General features: G+C 40.2%; 1 protein-coding gene across 1 annotated transcript in view; it reads left to right on the top strand.

Moving 5' to 3' along the window:
• Window positions 1-19147, top strand: part of DSCAM (DS cell adhesion molecule) — a 742440-nt gene that overhangs the window by 494673 nt on the left and 228620 nt on the right. Inside the window, 1 exon segment of the mRNA XM_057544948.1 lies at window positions 11822-11995. Coding sequence (XP_057400931.1) covers window positions 11822-11995 — 174 coding nt within the window.

The following is a 19147-nucleotide window of genomic DNA, read 5'->3' as shown; positions in this document are numbered from 1 at the left end:
TATAAAAAGATGCTCAGACTTATCTATAAGCAAAAGCAACCAAAAAATATACAAGTTAGTAAAACCATGTAAATTAAAATAATGAGATATATACTATATTGATGAAGATCAAAAAGATTAATAGTGCACATGTGTGAGGAAAAAATTAACCCCAGCCCCAGGAAATAAGATTACTCCGTCTTTTACTAAGCAACTTAGCAATATATTTTAACACTTAGATGTGCAGAATTCCACTCCAAGTATTTATCCAATGGAGTTCCTACCACTGTATCTTTCTTTCTATTGATGGATTGATTGACAAGCAGAGAGGTTCATTGCAACATTGTCCTTAGTCTTGTGGAGTAGGAAAGAAATAGTCAACTAATCATAAACTGATTAAATAATTAGAAGCAGAAAGTAGAAAAAAACAGCAATAGTGTGTGCTTACTGTATGTCATACCATAGTTTAAGAATTTAAACGCCTACACCGCCCTATGAAGGAGGATCTATTATTATCTCCATTTTGCAGGTGAGGAAACTGAGGAACTAAAAGGATTCCTGATTACCTAGTTTTTCACAGTGTATTGGGGATCTGTTGCTGTGTAACAAATTACCCCAAAGCTTAGTGGCTTAACAATAATAAAGCACATTTATGATCTCTGTGGGGCAGGAATCTGGGTATGGCTTAACTGAGTCCTCTGTATCAAGGTCTCTCCCAGCACTGCACTCAGGCTGTTGGCCAGGGATTCAGTCATATCAAGGTTCATCCCACTCAGGTGGTTGCTGGCAGGATTCAGCTTCTCACACACTGTTGGTTTGGGGAGACCCTCATGGAAGGCTCTCCAGAGGAAGGCTCACAATATGGCCGCTCACGTTTACCCAGAGTGAGGGCTCTGACCTCAAAGAGACATTGACAAAGAGGCCACCATTTTTGTAACCATAGCTACTTGCCCTGGATCCACCACAGAGTAGGTGCTTAGTAATTGGACAATAAACACCATTTTGTATAGACAAAGCACAATTTTGTATGTGCTTATAAAAAATTAGGAAGGCTATAATCCCTTCTTTTTCTCCTCAAGATAATGGGATCTTGAGGAGAAAAAGAGGGCAGTTACTTTTTTACTGTTTAAATTTTTGACCAAAAATTCACAGATTCCTAATCTGAAATTCTCATGTTTTAAACCCCAGTAGGTAATCTTGGAGATAGCTTTCATCAGTTATTTTCCAAAATCAACCATTCATTTAGTGATATGTTCATTATCCATCAAACATTTCTTTAATTCTTCTGTGAACTTTCATGTGGATTAAGTTTTAAATGATCTATATTATACATGCTTCTGTTGTAATTTTGCATTTTATACATTTTGATAATTTTTGACTATTCCCAAGGAGTGAACAGGTGTAAGGATAAGAATGATTTTGTTCATTTCATCTCATTTTGTAAAATAGTCAGTAGCTGATACTGAGGAAATCAACATATTGAAGTTATTAAAAACTACTATTATATTTTTAAAACTTTTTCATCCCTGATTTTGAATTCTTTGTGAATAAGATGAATTAAAACCGTTTTTCTACTTAGAAAGATGTTACGATATTTCACACATCAAGTGTGTGAGTATTATTAGTATATGCACCCCCCTTCCAACTTTACAATTATCTAACATCTATATACTTTTTACATACCTTTAAATCAGATGTCAGCCAACTATAGACCACAAGTCAAATTCTTCTCAAAATCTGCCTTTGTAAATAAATGTTATTGGAACATAACATCTGATTTATGTACTTTCTATAGCTGCTTTCATGCTTCAATGACAGAAATAAGTAATTGTGACAGACTGTATGGCTTGCAAACCATAAAATGTTTATTATTTGGCCTTTTATAGAACAAGATTTCCAATAACTGCCTAAAAATATTAAGAATTTTTACCCATGAACATGGTGTAATGCCCCATCTCTACTCATCCAGGTCTTCTTTAATTGTGAGCAACAACTTTTGCAGTTTTCAGTAGACCAGTCTTGCAAATATCTTGTTAAATTTATCTGTAAATATTTCATGTTTTCATGCAAATTTATTGTTTTTTTAAATTTCAGTATTGCTTGTTACTAATATATAAAAATAAAATTAACTTTGAATTTTGTATTTTGATGTATCCTGTGACTTTGCTAAAGTCATTTATAATTCTAGCAACGATTTTGTAGGCTCTTTGATTACCTATGTAAATAATTATGTCATCTGTGATGGAAGACAGTTATATTCTTCTTTTCTAATACATATGATTTTTATGTCATTTTCTCTTTGAATTGCTCTTGATAAAATCTTCAGAACAATGTTGAATAAAAGGACCAGACCAACCATCCTTGACTCTTTCTTGATCTTTGGTGGAAAATAATTTGGTTTTTAGAATTGAGTATGATGTCAGCTGTAAGCCTTTTGAAACCTTTTATCAAGTAATTCCGTTCTATGACTAGTTCACTATGAGGTTTTTATCAGGATGTTTAACTCTAAAATACATTTCTTTTTTCTTTGTATATATTCAAGTAATCATATTCTGCTTCTTTTTTGGTCTGTTAATATGATGAATTACATTCACGGATTTTTGAATTGAAACCAACCTTGCATTCCTAGAATAAATCTCATTTGGTCATGATATATTATTGTTTTTATATATTGATAAGCCTCATTTGGTAGGGTTTGGTTAAGGATTCTTTTTTTCAACATCTTTATTGGAGTATAATTGCTTTACAATGGTGTGTTAGTTTCTGCTGTATAACAAAGTGAGTCAGCTATATGTATACATATATCCCCATATCCCCTCCCTCTTGCGTCTCCCTCCCACCCTCCCTATCCCACCCCTCTAGGTGGTCACAAAGCACCGAGCTGATCTCCCTGTGCTATGCGGCTGCTTCCCACTAGCTATCTGTTTCACATTTGGTAGTGTATATATGTCCATGCCACTCTCTCACTTCGTCCCAGCTTACCCTTCCCCCTCCCCATGTCCTCAAGTCCATTCTCTATGTCTGCATCTTTATTCCTGTCCTGCCCCTAGATTCTTCAGAACCATTTTTTTTTTAGATTCCATATATATGTGTTAGCATACGGTATTTGTTTTTCTCTTTCTGACTTACTTCACTCTGTATGACAGACTCTAGGTCCATCCACCTCATTACAAATAACTCAGTTTCGTTTCTTTTTATGGCTGAGTAATAGTCCATTGTATATATGTGCCACATCTTCTTTATCCATTCATCTGTTGATGGACACTTAGGTTGCTTCCATGTCCTGGCTATTGTAAACAGTGCTGCAATGAACATTGTGGTATATGACTCTTTTTGCATTATGGTTTTCTCAGGGTATATGCCCAGTAGTGGGATTGCTGGGTCATATGGTAGTTTTATTTTTAGTTTTTTAAGGAACCTCCATACAGTTCTCCATAGTGGCTGTATCAATTTACATTCCCACCAACAGTGCAAAAGGGTTGCCTTTTCTCCACACCCTCTCCAGCATTTACTGTTTGTAGATTTTTTGATGATGGCCATTCTGACCGGTGTGAGCTGATACCTCATTGTAGTTTTGATTTGCATTTCTCTAATGATTAGTGATGTTGAACATCCTTTCATGTGTTTGTTGGCAATCTGTAGATCTTCTTTGGAGAAATGTCTATGTAGATCTTCTGCCCATTTCTGGATTGGGTTGTTTGTTTTTTTGATATTGAGCTGCATGAGCTGCTTGTATATTTTGGAGATTAATCCTTTGTCAGTTGCTTCGTTTGCAAATATTTTCTCCCATTCTGAGGGTTGTCTTTTCACCTTGTTTATGTTTTCCTTTGCTGTGCAAAAGCTTTTAAGTTTCATTAGGTCCCATTTGTTTATTTTTGTTTTTATTTCCATTTCTCTAGGAGGTGGGTCAAAAAGGATCTTGCTGTGATTTATGTCATACAGTGTTCTGCTTATGTTTTCCTCTAAGAGTTTTATAGTGTCTGGCCTTACATTTAGGTCATTAACCCATTTTGAGTTTATTTTTGTGTATGGCGTTAGGGAGTGTTCTAATTTCATTCTTTTACATGTAGCTGTCCAGTTTTCCCAGCACAACTTATTGAAGAGGCTGTCTTTTCTCCATTGTATATTCTTGCCTCCTTTATCAAAGATAAGGTGACCATATGTGTGTGGGTTTATCTCTGGGCTTTCTATCCTGTTCCATTGATCTGTATTTCTGTTTTTGTGCCAGTACTATACTGTCTTGATTACTGTAGCATTGTAGTGTAGTCTGAAGTCAGGGAGCCTGATTCTTCCAGCTCCATTTTTCTTTCTCAAGATTGCTTTGGCTATTCGGGGTCTTTTGTGTTTCCATACAAATTGTGCAATTTTTTGTTCTAGTTTTGTGAAAAATGCCATTGGTAGTTTGATAGGGATTGCATTGAATCTGTAGATTGCTTTGGGTAGTATAGTCATTTTCACAATGTTGATTCTTCCAATCAAAGAACATGGTATATCTCTCCATTTGTATCATCTTTAATTTCTTTCATCAGTGTCTTATAGTTTTCTGCATACAGGTCTTTTGTCTCCTTAGGTAGGTTTATTCCTAGGTATTTTACTCTTTTTATTACAATGGTAAATCGAGTGTTTCCTTAATTTCTCTTTCAGATTTTTCATCATTGGTATATAGGTATGCAAAAGATTTCTGTGCATTAATTTTGTATCCTGCTACTTTACCAAATTCATTGATTAACTCTAGTAGTTTTCTGGTAGCATCTTTAGGATTCTCTATGTATAGTATCATGTCATCTGCAAACAGTGGCAGTTTTGCTTCTTCTATTCCGATTTGGATTACTTTTATTTCTTTTTCTTCTTTGATTGCTAAAACTTCCAAAACTATGTTGACTAATAGTGGTGAGAGTGGGCAAACTTGTCTTGTTCCTGATCTTAGAGGAATGGTTTCAGTTTTTCACCATTGAGAACCATGTTGGCTATGGGTTTGTCATATACGGCGTTTATTGTGTTGAGGTAAGTTCTCTCTATGCCTACTTTCTGGAGGGTTTTTATGATAACTCAGTGTTGAATTCTGTCAAAAGCTTTTTCTGCATCTATTGAGATTATCATATGGTTTTTCTCCTTCAATTTGTGAATATGGTTTATCACATTGATTGATTTGCATATATTGAAGAATCCTTTAATTCCTGGGATAAACCCTACTTGATCATGGTGTATGATCCTTTTAATGTGCTGTTGGATTCTGTTTGCTAGTATTTTGTTGAGGATTTTTGCATCTATGTTCATCAGTAATATTGGTCTGTAGTTTTCCTTTTTTGTGACATCTTTGCCTGGTTCGTGTATCAGGGTGATGGTGGCCTCATAGAATGTGTTTGGGAGTGTTCCTCCCTTTGCTATGTTTTGGATGAGATGGAGAAGGATAGGTGTTAGCTTTCATCTAAATGTTTGATAGAATTCGCCTGTGAAACCATGTGGTCCTGGGCTTTTCTTTGTTGGAAGATTTTTTTTTTAATTAATTAATTTATTTATTTATTTTTGGCTGTGTTGGGTCTTTGTTTCTGTGCGAGGGCTTTCTCTAGTTGTGGCGAGCGGAGGCCACTCTTCATCATGGTTCACGGGCCTCTCACTATCGCAGCCTCTCTTGTTGCGGAGCATAGGCTCCAGATGCACAGGCTCAGTAGTTGTGGCTCACGGGCCCAGTTGCTCCACGGCATGTGGGATCTTCCCAGGCCAGGGCTCGAACCCATGTCCCCTGCACTGGCAGGTGGATTCTCAACCACTGAACCACCAGGGAAGCCCTGTTGGAAGATTTTTAATCACAGTCTCTATTTCAGTGCTTGTGATTGGTCTGTTTATATTTTCTATTTCTTCCTGGTTCAGTCTCAGAAGGTTGTGCTTTTCTAAGAATTTGTCCATTTCTTCCAGGTTGTCCATTTTATTGACATAGAGTTGCTTGTAGTAATCTCTCATGATCCTTTGTATTTCTGCAGTGCCAGTATTGTATTACTTCTCCTTTTTCATTTCTAATTCTATTGATTTGAGTCCTCTCCCTTTTTTTCTTGATGAGTCTGGCTAATGGTTTATCAATTTTGTTTATCTTCTCAAAGAACCAGCTTTTAGTTTTATTGATCTTTGCTATCGTTTCCTTCATTTCTTTTTATTTATTTCTGATCTGATCTTTATGATTTCTTTCCTTCTGCTAACTTTGGGGTTCTTTTGTTCTTCTCTCTCTAATTGCTTTAGATGTAAGTTTAGGTTGTTTATTTGAGATGTTTCTTGTTTCTTGAGGTAAGATTATATTGCTATAAACTTCCCTGTTAGAACTGTTTTTGCTGCATCCCATAGGTTTTAGGTCGTCATGTTTTTATTGTCATTTTTTTCTAGGTATTTTTTGATTTCCTCTTTGATTTCTTCAGTGATCTCTTGGTTATTTAGTAGCGTATTGTTTAGCCTCCATGTGTTTGTATTTTTACAATTTTTTTCCTGTAATTGATATCTAGTCTCATAGGATTGTGGTCGGAAAAGATACTTGATACAATTTCAATTTTCTTAAATTTACCAAGGCTTGATATGTGACCCAAGATATGATTTATCCTGGAGAATGTTCCATGAGCTCTTGAGAAGAAAGTGTATTCTGTTGTTTTTGGATGGAATGTCCTATAAATATCAATTATGTCCATCTTGTCTAATGTGTCATTTAAAGCTAGTGTTTCCTTATTTATTTTCATTTTGGATAATCTGTCCATTGGTGAAAGTGGGGTGTTAAAGTCCCTTACTGTGATTGTGTTACTGTTGATTTCCCCTTTTATGGCCGTTAGCATTTGCCTTATGTATTGAGGTGCTCCTGTGTTGGGTGCATAAATATTTACAATTGTTATATCTTCTTCTTGGATTGATCTCTTGATCATTATGTAGTATCCCTCTTTGTCTCTTGTAAGAGTTTATTTTAAAGTCTATTTTGCCTGATATGAGAATTGCTACTCCAGCTTTCTTTTGATTTCCATTCGCATGTAATATCTTTTTCCATTCCCTCACTTTCAGTCTGTATGTGTCCCTAGGTCTGAAGTGGGTCTCTTGTAGACAGCATATATATGAGTCTTGTTTTCATATCCATTCAGCCAGTCTGTGTCTTTTGGTTGGAGCATTTAATCCATTTATGTTTAAGATAATTATTGGTATGTATGTTCCTATTACCATTTTCTTAATTGTTCTGGGTTTGTTATTGTAGGTCTTTTCATTCTCTTGTGTTTCCTGCTTAGGGAAGTTCCTTTAGCATTTGTTGTAAAGCTGGTTGGTGGTGCTGAATTCTCTTAGCTTTTGCTTGTCTTTTAAGGTTTTAATTTCTCCATCAAATCTGAATGAGATCCTTGCTGGGTAGAGTAATCTTGGTTGTAGCTTTTTTCCTTTCATCACTTTAAATATGTCCTGCTGCTCCCTTCTGGCTTGCAGAGTTTCTGCTGAAAGGTCAGCTGTTTACCTTATGGGGATTCCCTCGTATTTTATTTGTTGCTTTTCCCTTGGTGCTTTTAATATTTTTTCTTTGTATTTAATTTTTGATAGTTTGATTAATATGTGTCTTGGCATGTTTCTCCTTGGATTTATCCTGTATAGGGCTCTCTGTGCTTCCTGGACTTGATTAACTATTTCCTTTCCCAAATTAGGGAAGTTTTCAACTATAATCTCTTCAAATATTTTCTCAGTCCCTTTCTTTTTCTCTTCTTCTTCTGGGACCCCTATAATTTGAATGTTGGTGAGTATAATATTGTCCCAGATGTCTCTGAGACTGTTCTCAATTCTTTTCATTCTTTTTTCTTTATTCTGCTCTGTGGTAGTTATTTCCACTATTTTATCTTCCAGATCACTTATCCGTTCTTCTGCCTCAGTTATTCTGCTATTGATTCCTTCTAGGGAATTTTTAATTTCATTTAATGTGTTGTCCATCATTGTTTGTTTGCTCTTTCGTTCTTCTAGGTCCTTGTTAAACGTTTCTTATATTTTCTCCTTTCTATTTCAAGATATTGGATCACCTTTACTATCATTACTCTGAATTCTTTTTCAGGTAGACTGCCTATTCCCTATTCATTTGTTTGGTCTGGTTGGTTTTTTCCTTGCTCCTTCATCTGCTGTGTATTTTAGTTAACTTACTGTGTTTGGAGTCTCCTTTTCCCAGGCAGCAGGTTCGTAGTTCCCATTGCTTTTTGGTGTCTGCCCCCAGTGGGTAAGGTTGGTTCAGTGGCTTGTGTAGGCTCTCTGGTGGAGGGGACTGGTGCCTGTGTTCTCATGAGTGGGGCTGGATCTTGTCTGTCTGGTGGGCAGGGCTGCAGCCAGTGGTGTGTTTTGGGGTGTCTGTGACCTTATTATGATTTTAGGCAGCCTCTCTGCTAATGGGTGGGGTTGTGTTCCTGTCTTGCTAGTTGTTTGGCGTAGGGTGTCCAGCACTATAGCTTGCTGGTTGTTGAGTGGAGCTGGGTCTTAGCTTTGAGACAGAGATGTCTGGGAGAGCTCTCGCCGATGGATACTACTTGGGGCTGGGAGGTCTCTGGTGGACCAGTGTCCTGAACTCGGCTCTCCCACCTCAGAGGCTCAGACCTGACACCTGGCCGAGCACCAAGACCCTGCACTGAGCACTCGCCAGGCCTGTCCGAGCGCCTGGCCAGCTCCCTGCTCCCGGCTCCCAGTCCTGGCTTGGCTGGTTAAGGATTTTTATGTCTATGTTGGGATATTGGTTTGTAGTTCTAAGGTCTTTGATTTTGGTATCAAGATGTTGCTGGCCTCGTAAAATCAGTGGTAAAGTGTTTTATTCTCTTGTATTTTCTGAAAGACTTTGTGTAAAAATTTTATTTTTCTTTAGGTGTTAGGTAGTATTCACTAATGAAGCTGTCTGGGCTTTGATTGTTCTTTGTGGAAAGCTTGTAACTACAAATTAACTTATAGGTACAGGACTATTAAGGTTATCTAATGTTTCTTGAGTGATCTTTGAGAGTTTGTGGCTTTCCAGAAATTTATCTATTTAATATAACTTTTTAAATTTGTTGACACAAAGTTATTCCTAATATTTTCCTATTATCCTTTTAATTCAAGTATGGACTGCAGTGATGGCCTTTTTCATTATAGTTACTTGTAACTAATGTCTCTTCTCTTTTCTTGATCAGTCCAGCTAGAGGTTTTTGTATTGTATTTTTTTTCAGAGGACTGGCTTTTGGTTTTATTGATTTTCTCTTCAACTTTCTGTTTTTTATTTCATTGATTTCAGTTTTCTTCTTTATTATTTCCTTACTTCTCCTTATTTTGAGTTTTATTTGCTCTTCCTGTAATAGCTTCTTAAGAAGGATGCTTAAATCATTGATTTGTGATCTTTTTCCTTTTCCAATACAAACACTTAAAGCTACAAACTTCCATCTAAGTGTTGCTTTTACCTGCATCTCACACATTTTGATATGTTGTTTTACATTCTTATTCAACTCAGAATATATTTTTTATAATTACTCTGGTGATTTCTTCTTTGACTCATGAGTTTTTTTAGAAGCATATTGTTTAAGTTTCAAATATTTGAGGTTTTCCCAGATATATCTCTGTTATTGATTTCGATTTTAGTTTTTCTGTGGAGCTAGAAAATGATTTGTATTATTTTATTTTCTAACATCTATTGAAATTTGTATTATGGCCCAAAATATTGTCTTTCTGGATAACTGGTCCATGTGCACTCAAAACCAGTATGTATTCTGCTACTGCAGGGTGTAGAGTTCTATAAATGTCAGTTAAGTCAAACTGACTGATAGTGGTATTAAAGTCTTCTATATTTCAAATATTATTTCTTCTGCCCCTGTCTTTCTTCTCCTTTTGAGACTATAATTACTCAATGTTAGAATATTTGATATTGTTCTAGAGCTCTAGGACAATCTATTCTGTATTTTTCACTCTTTTGAACTTTTTGTTTTAATTTGGATAATTTCTGTTGACCTAGCTCCAAGTTCACTATTTATTTTCTCTGCTGTGTTCAATCTGCTGATTAGCTTAAGGAATTCTTTTGATCTAATACTGTGTTTGTTGTTTCTAACATTTTATTTATCTATCTGTCTCTTTTGTATAGTTTTAATATTCTTTCTGAATCCCCCACCTGTTTATGGGCATTAACCATAGTTGTTGTAAAGTCCCTGTCTGATAGTTCCATACCAAGATTTCAAAACTGTTGATCATTTCTTCTCTGGTTCTTTTTTCTTGCTTTTGTGTGTGTGCATCTCATAATATTTTATTGAATTTTGGCCATGGTGCATGAAAGAGTAGCAATTGAAGTAGGTTATACTTATTTCCAGTTCTTTACTTCCTACCTGCTTGTATGCCCAGGACCTTGTCCTCTCACCCCGTCCCAAAGATGAAATTGTTTACTTGTACCATATCTCCTTGTAGGGCTTTTAATTCTTTGCAACTAAGTTTACCCAGTTGCCTGTGACTTCCACTTTCTGATTCATTCAAAGAAAAGCATGATTTTTTAGATTAACAGTCTCTTTTTTGTTGTTAGAATGGAAGTGATATTCTTTTGTGTCTTTCTCCATCCTTAGCGGAAATAGAACTCTGTTTTTTAAATTCAAGTTTCCATATATACTCTCTAACAGTTCTGTTTTGATAGAAACCATCTGTTGTAGGGATTCTGCTTGTCCTTGTAATTCATTATGAAAGGTCCCCTCAGATACATGATTAATTTCCTTTGTCTCTTTGATGGAATAGAAATAGGTAAGGGAAGGCATAGCCACAGTCTCTGCCACTGTGACCTGAGGAATACCAATAGGTAAGTGGTCAGTTTGGGAGGAGACAACAGAAGGAAGTGTATCCCCCTCTCATGTCACTTCCCCAGATGCAAAGTCTGAAGTTTCCTGCATGAACGGGTGACCGCCCACCTGTTCAGGTCCCATGTAGGTTCTGGGGACACACAGACCAGCAGCTCTTCTCTAGAACACACACTTGGCCCATGCTTTGAGCTTTCTCCAGGAAGATGGAGAAGCTCTATCAGCCTTTCAAGGCTTGGACCACACCCTCCTAGTCCCAGAAGAGGGGCAAACAACATAGCGGATTCATCGGATTCATCCAACTACCATCTTCCCAGAAATCTCCCGAGGCCTTAATCCTGTTTTATTATTTCTAAATTTATTTTCTAAATTAGTTTTATATGGATCTTTTGTGTGGATCACATCACATCTATGACCATAGCATACCACATCTGGGCCACTATTTCCTTGAATGCAAGCACTCGGAGGAGAGCAGGGTTTTAATTCGTGCTGTCTTAGTGCAATGATCTGACTTATTTGTTTAATAACATTAAATGATGCTGATAGTACATGGTGTTTCTAGACCGGAATAAACCACACTTAGAAGGGAAGTCTGCAGTATCAGTTTTCTCCTTGTAGTCTCAGAGGTGCTCATCCTGTGAGGTCTTCAAATGCCTTGTGCCTGAAGCACTCCTTGTTCACATACAGATTAAGTCCCTAGGGACACAAAAAATGTGTTTACACAAGAGATGTCTACTTCTGTAGTCATTCTACTGTGATTTCTGTGAATAATTTATCAACTATTCAACGCTCATCAAATTTGATGAATTGTAGAAACTATCTGTAAGTTCTCTTACTCTTTATCTCAGAGTTTGAAATACTGTCATTTTAAATAAACATGTTTCTCCCTAAACAAGAATTTCATCGTCGGAGGAAAGAAAAAATTCTTGGTGTTTCTGGTGCCTGTCCTCTAGGTTGTGTGTTCGGCGTCCATCGCTTCCCTTCATTGGTCTGGTGTCCTTGAGCTCATTATCTCCCTGTATTTATTCATCTTAGCATCACCGTTCCTCTTTTTTATTCTGTTGCAGGTGCTGGGGTTCCCCAGTTCCAACCGATTGCCCTGAATGGCCGAATTCAGGTCCTCAGCAACGGGTCTCTGTTGATCAAGCACGTGGTAGAAGAAGACAGCGGCTACTACCTGTGCAAGGTCAGCAACGATGTGGGCGCGGACGTCAGCAAGTCCATGTACCTCACGGTGAAAAGTAAGGAAGAAGAGCGCTTCGTTTTACCTAAATAGGGCTTCGGGGGCTTCCATTTTCAGTGGTCTCCATGCATACTGTTTAAAAACAAAACACAACAAAAACAAAATGTGATTTGCTGCACCTGGGGGTTTCCTGTCCTAAAAATATAGTTAAAGAGGACGGTAGAAGTTCAGCGATTGTCAGAGCCTGTGGGTCCCCTCTTTTCTGCTCCGCTGGCCGTGGGTACAGGCTCTGGGTAAACAGCAGATGAGTGGGTCCCTGCCTTTGGCACCCACATTTCTCTCCTGTTGATTTTATTGTGGAAAAGCCCAGTGCACGCTCTCAGATGTGTTCCTTTCAGAGGTCGATTCATGCTTTTTATTATCTGCAAGCTGGCTTGTCCATAGATTTCCTTTTTAAGATCCTTCTGAAATCCAGAAAGCAGAAACCTCATTATCAACACACACATCTACAAGAACAAAGAACGCGTAGCACTATGTTTAGGGTCCGTGTTGCTGACCCATGTTTTAGGAAAGGGCACTTTATAGTGAAATTATTTTTGTACTTTGGTAACTAGACCACCAAAGAAAGGACCAAAGTAGACCAACTTGTACTGAGTACTGCTCATTAGCAAATGGTTGTACATCTAGTTTAAGTGAATGACTTATGCCTTTCTCCATTTATATTCTTTACTACTGGATAGATTGTGATTTCTTCCTGACTACAAGGTTTAATCAGACTTCCTCTTTTTTATTTTAATTATGCTGTCTGTAGGTTGTCAAGGATCTCTATCATATCATTTATTAGAGAGATTGGATTTAAAAGTGAATTCCAGTGATGTGTGTGTGTGAGAGAGAGAGAGAGAGAGAGATTTAAAGGCTAGCTACACACAGACTAGTATCCATCCTATTTTACTAAGAATTCATTCTAGTTAACCCATTTTTTCTAATAGGACAGTGAAAATATCAAGCTGTCTATTCGGTATACTTTTATATCATAGACAAATTAAAGTTCTGAAATAAGGTTGCTTTGAAATATACTGTGGACATATCCAATGCATACTTTTGACTTCTAAATATTATACTCTAGAGGAACTGATTTTCAAGGATCTGAAGACAAATTGTCATATCACTTAAATACAAAGTTGAAATCATAATTTTTAAAACTAAGTTGGTGAAACATTAAGGAAACCCAAGATCTGAAGACCAATACTGACCAACGTTGATCCATCTTTCCCCAACAAAAGAAATGTAGTTTGCAATTGCTTTAACGTATTTTAAATTTATAAAGCATTTTTTTTTCTATCGCACTCATATACGTATCTAAGCTCTAATAGATTCAGTGCTCCATGAAGGATGTAAATACAATCAGCCATAGACCTTACCTTCATGAATGAGAGAGCTTGTGTCTTGAGAAAAGAGACAGCCTGCTCATCATAGTGCAAGGGAAGGAGTAAGGTGCACAGAGATGTGCCTTTCAAAGGAGGACAGAACCATCGTTTTGAGCGGATTAAGGAAAGCGTCAGGGGAAGAAAATCGTTAAAAATGGGTAGAATTTGAAAATGTAGAACTTGAAGATTTCCCCACATCTCCTCTCTCCATACCTTTGATGCTGGTAGTGGACGTGGGACCACAAAGGTGTGCCCCTGCCCTTAGTGAGCTTTTTCTCCTGTGGGTCCATCAGGCCCGGGTGTGGACAGTTCCATCCAGCAGAACACGCCGGTGTCAGGATAGAGCGTGGGACACCGGGAATGCACAGATGCGGGCGTGGTTTACACCCCCTGGAGAATCAGTGCCTACGGAATGGTACCCATGGCCTCTGAGTTCAGTCCTAAAGGGTGCAGTGGATTTCGAAAGATAGAATTGTTGGGGGTAAACAGAGGCGCTCGAGGGAGAGAGAACAGAGAGAGCAGATACAAGAAGTCAAAAGACTCAAGGCAAGAGGTAACTGTGTTTGAATGCTCTACCCGGTATGTGGAGGGGATTAGAGAAAGAAACATTTCAAGCGAGTGTTCGTCAAAGAAAACTGTTCTTAGGGTTTGTCAATCTTAGTTTCTGTCTCTCAAACCACACAAACTGCTAGCAGAGAGGCGCATTTATGGTACAGCTAATTTTACCAGTTCTTGATAACCCTCCGGAGGCTTTATACATAATTTCAGCAGGAACTAAAACAACATTGTAAAGCAATTATACTCCAGTAAAGATGTTAAAAAAATCATAATATTTAAATTCGGAAAAGCAAAAACATAATTTAATAAAGAGATATAGAAACACGAAGGCAAAAGATATACAGTATCTCTAACCGTTGCTCAAATGATACCATTTAAACAAAATCAACCGCTAACACAGGGATGGCTTTCGCTTGTTCTTTGTATATTTGCTTGGCAAGACTATTAAGTGTATGAAAACTGACACGTTCAGGCTCTGCACACGGCAATGGGAGACCTGCCACTTGGCGTACAGCTCTTTTACTGAGAAAACGGGAGGAAGTGGGAGCGGAGAGCCTTGGCTCTGACCTGACGGGGGCAGAGCAGGTGCCGGGCTGCTGAGCAAGCAGATTGTATGTTGCTGCGCTGGTAACGCGATTACGCCTGGCACGGCAGCAGGGCTCTTCTTATCTGACGCTTCCCAGGCTTACGACAGGCACAACTTCTTTAATGTTTCAAAAGAAATTGCACTGCTTTCAGTAACAATAGTAAGGACTCTACCTTTTCTATAAGTCATTAAAAAAAAACCCAAAAAACTGGTCTGCAAATATTTCTAAATGCAATAGGAGAGAACTTTCTGCCTGATCAGGCATGTCAGGAAATTCAGACAGCTTCTCAGATGAGAACTCCAGACGCCCAGGATGGCTGGTGCTGGGTTTCACACGTATTTTAAAGACCTGAACTCTACTGATAGAGCCTGGTGTTGGGGTCTCACTGGGGACACTGGGGACCATGCCCTGGCACTGGCTGGGTCTCCTCTCTGGGACGTTTTCCTACCACGACTCCAATGCTTTCAAAACTCGCTAATCTAATAATAAAGCAATTTAACAATGAAAGCCTCCCCCCAGCGCTTTCTGGGAATGAGGCATGATGAGACTGTGGGCAGGGAAGACAGAAGGCAACCAAGTTTGGAAGGAGTGGTCATGTAAAGCCATCAATGAGACGGAAAAATAATCAGTGCAGACCCTCCCGGTTTTGTTGGTATTCTTGCTTCTGGTTCTACATTATCTCAATTCTAATTTATCCTTTATGAAAAATCATCCCAGGAATAGGGACCCAAAACATCGGAAAATGTTAAGGACCTTTGGCAGGGAAGACAGGGGAACTGCGCTCTACTTTCAATCAAATGCAGCCTCTGGTGACAGCACTGCGCCCCTCACCCCAGGCCCACCAGGGGCTGCAGAAGCCTCCCCGCTTGGGGAAAATAAAAGAAGCCTCCCCACTTGGGGGACGTGGTCTTTTGTGCTAAGAAACTGCAGAATCTTTCGGGTGGATGAGCCGTCTTCTCCCAGGTGCCAAAATCGCCTCCTCACCGTCCCAGCTTTCTGCCCCTGGCCGGTCTGAGCCTGTGTGTCTCCAGCAACCCTGCTTTCTTTCTGTTTGGATCTCTGGCCCACGATGCCCAGGCAGCTCTTCTTTTGTCTGCTGCTCTGCACAGGTCCCTTCTGATCCCCACGTGCCGTGTAGGAGACCATCCCTCATCAACCAGGAGCAGGTGCTTCCCTGGAGAGTCGGTTATTTGTGGAACCCACCTCCCCATCTCTGGCTTCCGGAGCCAACCCGGAAGGGCTCCAGTCCAGCCTTGGTCCTCAGGCCTCCCTCTAGGCAGGTCCCTGGGTCCCACGTGGGGACACGTGCGTGTGCACTGCATGTGCACGCACCAACTCGAGTCAGCTTTGGTCAAACAGTCCCCAGGCCTTGGCCAATTCTGGACAGACCTCAGTAATGTGATTTGACCTCAGGCTACCTCATGTCCTGCTATTGCCAGAGTGGGTGTTGGGCATGGAATACAATAACCCATTGCTCCATTCCCCCCCCACCCCCCGCCAAAAAAATAAAAGAATCCATAAATAGCCTTGGGTAGTCCATCCACCCTCTGTTACTTCCCGCGCTCACGTGCTGCCTCTAGGACGTACAGGTATCTGCGGGAACACCTGCAGTGCTGCCCTGTGATCTCTGAAGGGGAGGAAGGAACTCCACCCTGGGCTGCCCCGCAGTGAGGCTGCGACGGCCTTAGTCCCTTCCACGGGGTGCTCCCAGGTCCCTCCTGCTCACTCTGTAAAGGCCACTCTTTAAGAACAAGAGATACACGCTTGTTTTTTTCCTTTGTTTTGTGCTCACAGAAATAGCGGGAGTAAAGTTTGCCTACATAAAAACACTAAATTACAGTTTTTTGTTCCTTAAACTGTCGAGATTGCTTGTGTGTATCTCAGTCTAATGCTGCTTTCCCTCTATTATTTTAATTTGAGAGCTTCTAAATGAAGCCTTCAGAACCTTGGCTTCTGGGCCCCGGAAGGCTGTAGCTGATCCTGTGGGATTGTGCGATCCCTTGAAATCATATGCAAAAATGTATGTGTTTTTCTGGGAAGAAACACTGTAGCCTTTATATCTTTAGAGGGATTCGTGATGCAAAAAAAGGTCAGCACGACTGTTCTAGAAAATCACAGCCGGGGTGGCCTGAAATGAAGACTGTGTTTCGTGCTTTTCATGCAGGGTATCTCAGAGCATCCGGATGGAAGTGACCAGTACACGACAATAGGGTCACAAGGGCTGAGGAGGAATAAACAACCATGAACCAATGGAAAACTAGGTTTTACTGAAAACTGGGTTTTAATACTTCATCACCTTTGCTTCATTTCCACACTCTTACTGCAACCTTGGAGAGAAGAAACATAAATGAATCAAAGGCATATACCCCTGTGGTCAGCAGTCAGGCTCCAGACTCACACTGCCTAAGTTCCACCCCTTCCAGCCCTGTGCCCTGGGGCAGGTGACTCACCCTCTGTGCAAGCCTACGTGAAACAGAGACAACGCACAGACCTCCCTCTCCTCTCAGGGTTGCTGTGAGGCTGACGTGAGCCATCACACAGGAGAGCTTAGGTATTAGGTAGGTGCAGGCGAATAGCAGGTATTCTTTAGGTGGAGGCTGTGAATGCTGGTGTTATTATCATCATCGTCATTCCCGAATTACACCCCCGCCCGAGACACATCCGTGCCGGTCAGAGACTACGAGGTGCCCCTGAGTCCAAATCACCCAGTTTACACACTTTCGTAACTGTGGAGCCCACCAGCAACCCCCCGACCATATCTTACACATATGCACGCACTCATAGTCTGAAGTCCAGTTGTCAAAAGTATCTGCAGCTTTCATGGCAATGTCCGTGTTCAGAAGTAGAGGATGGGGACAAGCATGGGAAAGGAAGTGTGGAAAAACACAGGGGGACCAGTGAGCTGGTGGGAGACCCCAAGTGGCTGTAATGCCGATGCTGGATGGTGACTCCTTCCAGGTAGGGCAGCTAAACATTTGCATTTCGCTTCTTCAGTGAGCCTGAGAGTCTACCAGCTAGAGTCTTTGGGGTTAAGAAGGGATCTGTAAGATGGGAAGGCTACTAGAGCAGCTACAATTTGTTGCCAACCCCATTTCAGTTTCCCTCCTCTCTCAGTGTTAAGTGTTTAATCGTGTCCCCCTAAAATTCATATATTGAAGTCCTAACCCCTAGTATCTCCAAATATGACCTCATTTGGAAACAGGGTTTTTGCAGAGGGAATGAGTTAAAAGGAGGTATTACTGGAGTCATGCAGCCCTCAATCCAATAGTAGTGAAGTCATACAAAAAGGGGAAATTTGGACACAGACATGGAACGAATCAGCCTTGTGAAGACAGAGATTGGAGTTATGCTTCCACAGCCAAGGGAAGCTGGAAGAGTCCAGGAAGGATTCTCCCCTAGAGTCTTCAGAGGGACCATGGCCCTACCAGCACCTTGATTTCGGGTTTCTGGCCTCCAAAACTGTGGTAGAATAAATTTTTGTTGTTTAAATCACCAGTCTGTGGTACTTTGTTACACAGATGCACTCAGTGATAACAGAGATCTTTTGCAGAATCTTGTGTTTGAGGGAAGCGCACCACAGCTAGGTCACCTGCTCCAGCAGGTAAATCCTAATCTGTCTGCACTAGTGGATGTGAACTCTAGTCTGAACCAACCTTCTCCCTTTGAGCATAATTGGTTTAAGGATGGGCATGTGACCAGTTTTGGTCAATGAAATGTAAGAAATCGTCTGTGGTATTTTTGAAAAGATTTCCTTATTCTTCATAGTAGACTCAGCAGGAGATGTTCATCTCTTAATTCTTGGCCCTATCTGGAGGTGATACTTCCAGATAGATACCCTATCGTGGCAACGATTTTAGCATCATCTTGAGGAGAAACCAAAACATAAAGCAAGGTAGAGTCAAGAAAACCAGAAAAGTTGAGATTTATCCCTAAGCTACTGCATTTGCAGTATCCCCGCCTCTGAATTCATCACTGTGAGAGGACCAATTACTTGATTGCTTTTCTGTCTAAGCCAGTGTGGGTCAGGGTTTTCTTATTTGCGGCTGGAGGCATCCAAACTAAATAGGAAATGGACAGATCATCAGCAGGTAATGGGGCTCAGTTCAATCATACTGCTCCCCCCAGCAAGTCAGGCTGAGATCAGTACCCCTGAGAGGTTGAGGAGTCTTATTTTGGTTGAGGAACCCCATCCAAATTGGCATTCACAGCATGATGCTCTGGGTTGGGGTAAGAGAGGTCTGTGGAGGAATGACAGCTGAGGGTCAGTGGCAACCCGAAGGCCTTGGGCACATCCCAGAGCAGGGAGGTCGGTACCTGGTGGAGGGAGAGTGGTGAATACCAACAGCATTTTTTCAATGTTACTGGGGCCGGTATCCCTCCGAGGGAAAGAACATGTATTTTCTCCCCTTACTTACTTACCTCTTTTTCCTTCTTCTGTTTGGAGGCCCCCTTCTACCCAGCAACTGAAAAGTTATTTCTGCCAGTGTCAGGTAATCTCTGTTATTTCAAGGTTTCTCAGTTGATTTAAGATCTTCCTCTCCCATGGCCTCCTGGGGACGGTGGCATCAGTGCTCTGGGTCCTCAGTTATCTGTCACCCTCCGTGCTGGCATCCGCTGAGATGCCTACAGTCCCATCTG

The sequence above is a fragment of the Balaenoptera acutorostrata genome, chromosome 4 (genome assembly GCF_949987535.1).
Source record: "Balaenoptera acutorostrata chromosome 4, mBalAcu1.1, whole genome shotgun sequence".
In the NCBI taxonomy this organism is placed as follows: domain Eukaryota; kingdom Metazoa; phylum Chordata; class Mammalia; order Artiodactyla; family Balaenopteridae; genus Balaenoptera; species Balaenoptera acutorostrata.
The sequence above is the reverse complement of the archived record's forward strand: the minus strand, read 5'-3'. Positions and strand labels throughout refer to the sequence as shown.